This window comes from Nipponia nippon, unplaced genomic scaffold (genome assembly GCF_047370975.1).
Source record: "Nipponia nippon isolate SJK-2023a ecotype South Korea unplaced genomic scaffold, ASM4737097v1 scaffold_13, whole genome shotgun sequence".
Lineage (NCBI taxonomy): Eukaryota > Metazoa > Chordata > Aves > Pelecaniformes > Threskiornithidae > Nipponia > Nipponia nippon.
This window is the reverse complement of record NW_028262324.1, coordinates 5868263-5877773: the sequence shown is the minus strand read 5'-3', so window position 1 is coordinate 5877773 and position 9511 is coordinate 5868263. Positions and strand designations below refer to the sequence as shown.

The following is a 9511-nucleotide window of genomic DNA, read 5'->3' as shown; positions in this document are numbered from 1 at the left end:
GGCCCTTATAAACACACAGACTTTTGCTGACAGAACAAGACTGCTCATTTATGCTGTGTATTATCCTTGAAAACCTGCTCTGTTTATGCAGGGAGTCCCATGACAACCCCAGCTTGCTGAAGGTGCCACAATGATCTCAACAACAAGCGTGTCACTTTATCTGCTGAGAGGGACGGCGGGGAAGCAGAAGGTATCTGCAGGCTGTAGGAAAAGCAGTTAAGAAATGGAAATAAGCTGCTTTATCGAAATATTGCTTTGCTGTTCTCACAAGTACAATCCCAGTGGCTTTCTAGCCCAACTTGGGGCAACTCTTACATAGCAGGTTAATGCTAGATATGTGTAAAAAGCCCAGTAAAATCAGTGGAATTGGGTAGGTCATCTGGTTAAGTAATCTCTGAATGGAAGAAATTTGACAATGTGCTTTACTCTTTTTCCACCTGAAGCCATAAATGTTTTTTCAGGTGATAGCTCTAGGACCCAGAAAGCCACTGTAGAGAATTTCACGCATGCCCTTCAGTGGGTAAAAAAAAAAGGAGGGAGAAATATTTTTATATTCCTGAAGGAAAACTGGGACATGATGCTGAAAACCAACTAAGAAAGTCAAGGGGAAACCAACCATCAAGATTGTCAAGGGGAAAGGTAGCAAGTTTTATTGTATTCGACAGAGTGAAAAGTTTGTACTTTGAAATTTGGATGGTGATACCGGCTGGTTCTGTGCCCAGTGAAGCCTATCTGTCAGGGAGCAGTTAGTCTCCCCAGAGCACAGGCTATTGGTACTACTAAAAGACACCTACATGAGTGCCTTCAGAAGTTTGGCAAGAGAAATGGAGCCAGGAGCAAATAGTCACACTTTAATTTATACTCACAATGTCAATTTGAACCCATAATACAGTACTCAGATACAGATACCCAAGTCCCACTGCCACCTCTGAATGCGCTGCCCTTCTTCTTGCCACGGCCGGTCTTTTATGCTCACTGCATTGTCAGGACCAGAGAGGAGACAAATGCTGGATGAGGTGATGAAGGATCTCATGGAAATTGCTTCAGGATAACTAACATCTGCATAAAATCAATCAGGATATTAATAAGTTGGGTGCTTATCTATTCAACTACACACAGCAAAGTGCACAGCTTAGCTCCTGGAGTGCAGTTCCCTGTGGCTTATGGGAACCAAAGGTGGACTGGAAGGGTATCAACCAGAACTGACATTTAGACCAGGATGTCGTCCCCTCCCATAGCCACATCTATACGCTCCAGTCTCCCCACATAAAGACTTTCCCCTCTTTATACATGGAATGAGCTTGAATATCTTCCTAGATGAAGGTGGCTTTGCTCAGCCTACGTCCCCACGAGCCCAGGGTGGGAAGCTGAAAGCCTGCTCTGCAGTACCAGCAATACTGCATTTGTTGACCATGTGTTCAGAACACTTTCCCATGACTAGAAGCACTATTACTTTTTGTCATTTGATATCTGAAATACAATTCAAATGTAGCTAATTCTACCCGTAGTGCCTTATCTGTGTATCATGAGGTTTATTTTACAGATGAACTGGCTTTTAAGTTAAGAGGTGTGACAAGGCCACTGATGGTGGCTTTGTGGTTACAGGTATCAGGAACTCCTGGCTCTCAAACTTTCTGAAAGAAGACAAAAAGTTAACAGTTTAGCTTGATACTTAAACAAGGATTTAGGAATACAAGATTGAAATTGGGTACTTAGTCACCCTTTTAAATCTAGGCTGCAGTGTAAGAAACAGAGGAATGACAGCAAAGTGTATTGACCTGAAACAAAGGACCAAAAGCAGAGACCAGATAGAACCTGCTTCAGCTAAAATTAATGGAAAACCCTTGCAGTCTGTACCGGGTGTTCAATCATATAGACACTGAGCAAATTCCACAAATGTAGATTCCTCTCCTTATGCCCTAAAAGCCTTGTTTTGCAATTGGGTGGCGCGATTTATTTTTCAGGGGTGCTCAGCACCATTTGTTGCTCCAGCCACACTGCGAACAGCAATCAGGGGGCCCATTTGAAAAGCTAACTCCTTTACTTGAGATGACTTTAACAGAGGTGCCAGGCTGCAGCCACCTACATTGGAGAAGCTGAATGCAAATCAGGGCACTGGAGAGAGGATTGCCTGGGGGAGGGCAGTGCCAGAAGCTCATGAGCGGGTCTGACACATAAGCATTTTGCAACAAGATGTGAACGTTGCGTGTATAGATCACTTACAGTAACAGGGGCAGGAGCTGGAGTTCAATCAATTATTTTCCCTCCCAAGCCACAAATAAATGCAAATTTTACTCATTTACATTTCTCTTACTGACATATTTCCTGGTGTTGATCCAAATTTGTTTGCTTATGTGTCCATGTCTCTTCTTTTAACGCTGCAGTCTCACAGTTATTGCTTCTTTCCCTCTCTGCCTTGGTATTTTTTGCACTCCCAGATGGCCCGCTCTGCTTTTTAACCTCTCCACTTTTTTTTCCCCCTTTTGCAGATAGTAGAAACAACAGAATAAAAATATAGAGAGATCTGCAGCCCAGTGCTCGGGGAAGGACAACTCTCTATTCCCTTCCTTCCCTGCTGGGAGTCAGGAAGAAGCAGGGTGTTAAGTCATCCCCACCCTTCTTGGCTGCCAGAGGAGCAGGAGTGGTAGAGGAGATGTATGGAGGAGTAGCAAACTCTACACCCATGACACTGCTGCAGACTCAGCGCCTCAGAAAGCCCTCTTGTGTCCCTGATGTGAAGAATTCCTCCTGGGCTGGTACAGCCATGCCTTGTCCCAGCAGGCAGCTGAGCTTTCCAAGCTCTCACTTCAATACGCATGGACGTTTGCTTCTTGTGGTACTTGTTGCTTAAGGAGTTTCAATGAAGCTGAACACGTTGCCGTGAGCTGTGCAGTTTCTCGTGTACAGGCGGAGTGGGGTAGATATGTAGGCTGTGTCTGTGGGCATCACCAGTGCCCTTTGGAAACATATTCTTTAACTGCATTTTGTGAAATGCACTTGATCTGTGCTTTTTAAGCCTGAATCTGTCCCACAGCATAAATGCTACAAATATAATGCGAATGAACAATATTCATATATGGCAGAAGATGGTTTGCTCTTCGAGGTTATTTCCTCTGCTATCGTTGAAACTGTGTGTGATTTCAAAAAGCTGTCAATCTGTGTCCTGCACTCTTTGCTCAGATGAAATATGTGACCTTATCCTTGCTGTCACTTTTTGCCACCAACTAAAACTGGTGTAAGCTGGGAAGCTGATGAACCGCGCTTCTGACGCTGTTAACAGCTGGAATTTGAGTAGCTACATCTATACTGTAACTATAGGCAGGGTCATAGCCAGGACTATACCAGGATGTGAAATTTCTGTTTTCCTGAAACAAGTAATTCCTAAGTTTTATGAGTTATTCTAGAGGTTTAGAATAATAGGATGATGGAAGGCTTGTCTTCCACTTTGAAACCCTACTTCAGTTTCAGATTTCTACTTCAGATCATACCTGGGAGAGGATGGCAATTACAGCAAAGATAGGCTTGGTGTGCGTTGCAGAACTCGTCACCTGCGCCAGAAAGGTCTTCCAAGTAACGAAACCAAGACGGACTGATCTTAAACTTGCCTTGCTATGAACTGCACAAGCAGGAAAACTCTGCTTGACTACCTACAGAGCCAGGAGAACAAATTCATAGGCTGAATGCTGCTTTCTAGTTTCACTTTTTAGCTTTTGGATTTGTTTGGATTTTTTTCTTAGTTCACAGCCTTGAAGAGTTTGCTTTCCTTTCGCAGGTGGTACACTGATAGATCCCCACAACATAGCATGCTTCACAGAACTGTCCTGTCTGTGAGTATAACCTTCCTCTTGTTCCAGTGCCTTTCCAAAAAGCCCAGGAAGAAAAAGAATATGGCTATTAATAATACTCCAGGCTGACCTTTACGTTTTCGTGGTATATTACATTCTCAGGGGTGTGTTCATCAGAAGGACAAACTCTCAATCCCAGAGGAAAAAGCACTGCAGTGGAGCGCACTCTCACAGGGAGTGAGTCATGTGGGCATCTCAAGCCTGATGTGAGATGGATTAATTCCTGCAACAGGCAGCAACTGTTGCTGAAGCTTGGGCTCATAGCGATGTGTAAAGTGAACTTGTCTGCTGTATAATGATTTCATTTGTACACTTACTAATTGCTGTAATAGCCAGGCAGCAGAGTATTGATTACGTGCCTTGAGTGGTGCCTAGGCAACACAATAAATGGGAAGAAGCAGATGTTCTCTCCCTTTGCTGATTTCTTTCTCCAGGAAGAGACCCACTGACGTTCCACAGCATAACTTGCGGGAGTGAAGAGGTAAGAACCTGGCCATCAGTTACCAGACCTGACTGAAAGTAAGTCAAATAGAAATAAACTTGTTGAAATAACCAACATCCTTCCTACGAGGGACACACACACACACAGTGTCTCCTTACAGAATAGGTGCAAGTCTTCCCAGGCATGTTCCCACTGTGAGGCATTTGCTCACGTCTCTGCCTGAGCCCAAACTCACAGACCATGTAAACACGTTTCCTGAACTTTGTTCTGGCATCCCCACTTGCTGTCGCTGATTGTTCCTGGAACCACGCTGGGAACAGGATGCCAGGGAGGCAGTTTGCAGAGAAGCCCGGGTTCCCTCCCGCAGGACAGGGCTCAGGGTGAGCCTCACCGAAACGCTGCCACTGCCTGCCAGGAGCACTGCTCCTCCTCTGCTTCAGCGCAAAGTCAAACGGGTTGATTTAAGCCCGGCTCCCAAGACTAGGAGTAACAAAAGGTACAAAAAAGAGAGCTGGTCAGCTCACCTGGTTAACAGAGACCTCCGTGGGCAGCTCTGCCAGTCCTGCAGGGCAGCTCCTACCCTGTCAAAGCAGTCCTGCTGAGTCAGCAACAGAAACACTTGAAGGTTTCACATAGGACTTAATCTGCTCAGCCTTTTGGATGGTGTTATTAAAGAGGAAAGAGAGGGTCACTGCAGCCTTCTTAGCAGATCTATCCTTCTGCTGACACAGTCTCGAAGATGATTTTGAAAGAGAAATTTATATCAAGAAGACATCTGACTTGCGAGAAAGCACTGAAAGGAGAAACCAAGATTTCAGTGAGAACTACACAGGCTATTTGCAGAAGCTAGGCTACAGCACAGATAGCTGGTTGGAAAGATCTAACTCCAGAGTGCCGGATGTGTGGCCAGGCCCCAGAGAGTATTAGTCATATTATAAGTGAATGTTCAGAGCTGGCCGGAGATGAGTATAAAATACAGTATGACAAAGTTGGCAGCACTGTGCACGGAGCGTGCTGCCAGAGAGGGGGATATTACAACCAGCATCATCACCCCAAGCCAGGTAAATTGATAGCAACTGAGGAGGTGAATTTGAAGTCTGTTGTAAGGAAGCAGATGTGGTGCCTCCAGAAGAGAGGGGGAGAGTGAGAGAGCAAGCTCCATCATCAGCTCCTCCACTGGATGAGTGCCGATAGAAAATAACAAGAAGCCACTGACAAATACGAGCGCGTGTGGCAGGAAGTGAAGAAAAACTGGGGCAAGAAAATGGCGCACATGTCAGTGTCACATCCTTATTGCCGGGGGCTGAGATGTGGCGGAGGAGCTCGGCCGCAGTGTTCAAACTGGACACGAGCTCTCCCGTGGACCCGGGCTCTTCCCGCCCGCCCGCCACAGCAGCCCCACGACATCCCAGAGGCTGGGATGTCACCGCAGCTCCCCACCCGGATCCGTGGCCGGGACGAGAGCCTCACCGAGGCCGGGGTGAAATATCAAACCAGCCATAGCTACGGTGGTTTGGGGTGCTGGGAATGGGAAGGGCTGCCCGACGGCTCTCCTGGCTCCCCCAGCCCCCGCCGTCTCCGCAGGGACGGGCTGGCCCGTGGCTCCCCCGCGGGGCAGGAGCGCGGAGGGGAGCCCGCAGAGCCCCGGCCGGCCCCGGGCACAGAGGGACGCCGACAGCTTCACCCCCGTGGGCCGGAGGGGCGCGGCGGTGCTGCGACCGCCGTCCCCTCCGCGTCCCCCCCCTCCCCTCCCCGGGCCGCCACCGCCGGGAGGCTGCGGCGGGCGCCGCTTTCCAGAGAATACGGTAAACATGTCCGCATCACGTGTGGCCGCCTCCCGCCGGCCGCGGCGCGGCGCGGGGGACCGGCCGAGGGGAGGGGCGGGACGCGACGGGACGGGACGGGGCGGGAGGGGACACCGCGCTCCGCAGCCCCGGCGGAGCGGGGCCACTTTAAGAGGCCGCCGGGCGCCACCGCCTCGCCCTGCCCGGCCCGGCGGAGAGCATGCCCGCGGCGCGGTAGGGCGGGCAGCGCCGGTACCATGGGGCTGTGCTACAGCCTGCGCTCCCGCCTGGCCGCCGCGCACCCCTCCGCGCCCTACGGCAGCCGCGGCGGCGGCGAGGCGGACGTCGCCCCCTCCGCGGCGGCGGGGGAGCACGGAGACCCGCAGGTGCGGCACCGGCTGCGGCAGGACCTGGTGGCCAAGGAGCGAGCGGACAAGAAGCGGAGCAAGAGCATCGACAAGACGCTGAAGGCGGAGAAGCGGGAGTACAAGCAGACGCACCGGCTGCTGCTGCTCGGTGAGCGAGGGCGGGAGCGGGGCGGCGCGGCCCGGCAGGTGCGGGGCGGCCCCGCAGCCGCTCTCAGCGCCGCTGCCGCCGGCCCCGCGCTCGCGGAGTGGGCGGCGGCCGCGGGTGGGGCGGGCCGGGCCGGGGCGCCGCGCTCACGTGGGCGGCCGCGCCTCAGCGCGCCCCGGCTCTGCCGCCGGCGGCGGGCGGGGGCGGCGGCCCCGGGGGCTCTCGGCGGGACCCCGCTGCGCCGCGGCGGCGGGCTGCGCTCGGGTGCCGCTGCTGCGGGGGCTGGGGGCGAGGCTGCGGTGCCGCGGCCGGCGGCGAGCGCAGCTCTGGCTGTGGCGGGCGCTCGCAGCCGGCCCGAGGGAGGTGACGTCCCTCCTCACCGCCTTAACGGCGCTGGCTCCGTCCCCGCAAAGGTGCTGCGGCCGCTTTCCCCCCAGCCGCCGCTGACATAAAGCCACCCCCTCGGGCCGCAGAAGAAGGGGAGTTCTTTGCGCTGGTGCAGTTTTCCTGTACAAAGCCTAAGTTTTTATATGTGCGTTAATTTTTTGCTGTCGCCGTCTCGCCTCCCAAAATACCCACTCGGGAGCTTTCAGCCTGTGAGGCTGAGGCTCGTTCGATTCATCGCTGCCCCGCGCTCCCACGCAGCAGCACCAGCTCCCTGCGTGGCCGCTTCCCCCGGGCCGGGCTCCCGGCAGGGGATGCTCCTGCGGGGTGGCGGCTCCGGCACTGGGCTCCCTCCCTGAGGGAAGCCCCATGGAAAGGCACCTTCTCTTCACCTGCGTGTGTTGTGTGGCGTCTGAGCTTGTCTGTTACGTGATCCCAATGCAAACAGTCACAGAAAGTCATGTGTGGGCCTCCAGGTAAGTCAAAGGGGTTTGGAAGTGTTTCTACTCCCCCTTCCCCCAGCACGCTGCCGGTGGAGCACAGATTATCCTGCACAAGTGGACTGCTAAACTCTGAACATCTTGGACTAAGAGAGAGTATTTTCAAATGCCTGCAAATAACTTAAGAGCCTCCTACCCCTTGAGGCGCGTGTGGTACTGCATGTGATAAACGGCAAGATTTGGCCCTGATCTTTTCGGTGTGTGTTTGTAGCCTGTGATAGAAGAGCTGAATTTTAAGGAGCTCTAGAAAACAATATCAGACATAGTTTTCTGAGTCTTAGTGGTAAAAGTTTTTTTATTCTGGAAGTACAGCCTCTTTTGATGTGGTTGTAGCTATACTGATGTGTGCTCATAGAGGTGTACTTTCTTCTTACGAGAAGGGGGATGAGCAACACTTGCGTAAAGACTAAAGCTTGTATGCTGTGACTGTTGGTCACACCTCTGACCAATGTGGCTTTCCTTTCGAGCACAGGCTATGCTGCAGGTATTTTACAGTTGTGTTTTTTTTTAATGTATTTTGAGTTTGTTCTGTGGTGAACAAGTGCTTGAAGAAGGAGCTGTGGGAATTGTTTTTTCTTTGTAGATTAAATAATTAGGGGGAAAAAAAACCCAGTAGGGCTAATTTTGATGTTAATCTGCAAGGCTTTAAGTCATAAAGGCTATCTGATAGGCTTCTGTATTTGCAATAGGCAATACTTCAGTTGCCTGTTTTTTAATATTGCTTCTAACATGTTGTGCCACAGAACTGGTTTTTGCAGAAATGACATAAAACATTGAGTGGGTTAAGCAACATATCTTAGCAGTTTAAAAATTATTTGTGGTGAAGCCAACAGAGAGAGCATTCTTTGTCAAAGTACTGATTTATAAATCTGATGGATATGAGTCAGTGTTATGCTGGCAGTGGTTTATTATATTTCAGCCTGGACTTGAATAGCAGGAAGTCACTTTTTGGCCCTCTGTAAATCTTGGGATGCCTAAGAGACCCATTTCCCTGCTCCTTGCACAGGGACTGTCAGTTTTCCACTTAGTTTCCTTCCCTTGCTACTTCTCCCCTGCATCCCGCTCTCTACTGTTACTCTGTGAATTCTCTATTTCTAAACTGGAATAAGGAGTTTGGGTATATTTGGTTATACTTTATGTACATCTGCAGGTGTTGCTGCCACAGCTGAGTGTCTCTGTGCTGAGACTTCGCCTAGACGCTTATGGATTGCACATGCAAATAGTGCAGGACAGTAGAATTGAATGAGGGGGGCAGGAGCATCTAGCTGGGATTTAAAACTGCAACTGAGTCTTCTGCCAAGGAATGGAGTTAGGGTGGGGGAAGAAAAGGACTGAAGAAGTGCAGAGCCAGGGATGTCTCCTTGCTTGGGGTTGAAGGCTCAATGGCAAAATCTGCAATAAACACTCATGGTTTCTTACTTGTGCTCCCAGCTTTTTAGGCTGATGTGCTCCTGCAGGAGCTTATCGGTGACGTGGACAGCAAAGGACACCACAGGTGGCTGCTCTTTCTTTGAGAGTAACAGAATTTAAATGAAACCTGCACTGATGCTTCAGGTCTGGTCTGCCCCCAAGACTAAATTATTTTTAAGATACAGCTGCATTAGCTCATATACTTTCAGAGGCTGAGAAGTTGTGCTGCAAATCTCGAGCGTGTCCTCGTATGGCATTCTCAGCCGTACAGAGTACAGGAGTGCACAAAGCCACAGGTGTCTGTGCCTGCGTGTGTTTCGATGTTGTAGGGTATGTAACCTACCTTAGAGCTGTAAGCTCTAGTCTGTAACTCAGAGTGTTACTCAGATTAGTGCTCTTAAGCACGACTGATGCTTTATGTTCTCATGCTGCAGTTCCTTTTTTGGAAGGAGAAGTTCCTCACTTTATCAGAGTGCTCAGGGTTGTGCAGTGCAGGGGTGTAGTTACTCAGTGGGTATCTGTATGTCCTGTTACTTGGTTTTAGGTCTTTTTCATCATTTTTTCCGTCCTTTTTCATCACCACAGATGAAATTACCACAGGTAAATTACCAATTCCTGCAACTTCTCTTAATT

The 9511-nt window shown here is 50.3% G+C and overlaps 1 protein-coding gene across 1 annotated transcript in view; it reads left to right on the top strand.

The window, feature by feature from the left end:
* Positions 1 to 6198: 6198 nt before the first annotated feature.
* GNAS (GNAS complex locus) overlaps positions 6199 to 9511 on the top strand; it is a 161233-nt gene continuing 157920 nt past the window's right edge. The window contains exon 1 of the mRNA XM_087749582.1: positions 6199 to 6587. Within this exon, the coding sequence (XP_087605708.1) occupies positions 6329 to 6587 (259 nt within the window). The 5' untranslated portion in view covers positions 6199 to 6328. The remainder of the gene's footprint in view (positions 6588 to 9511) is intronic.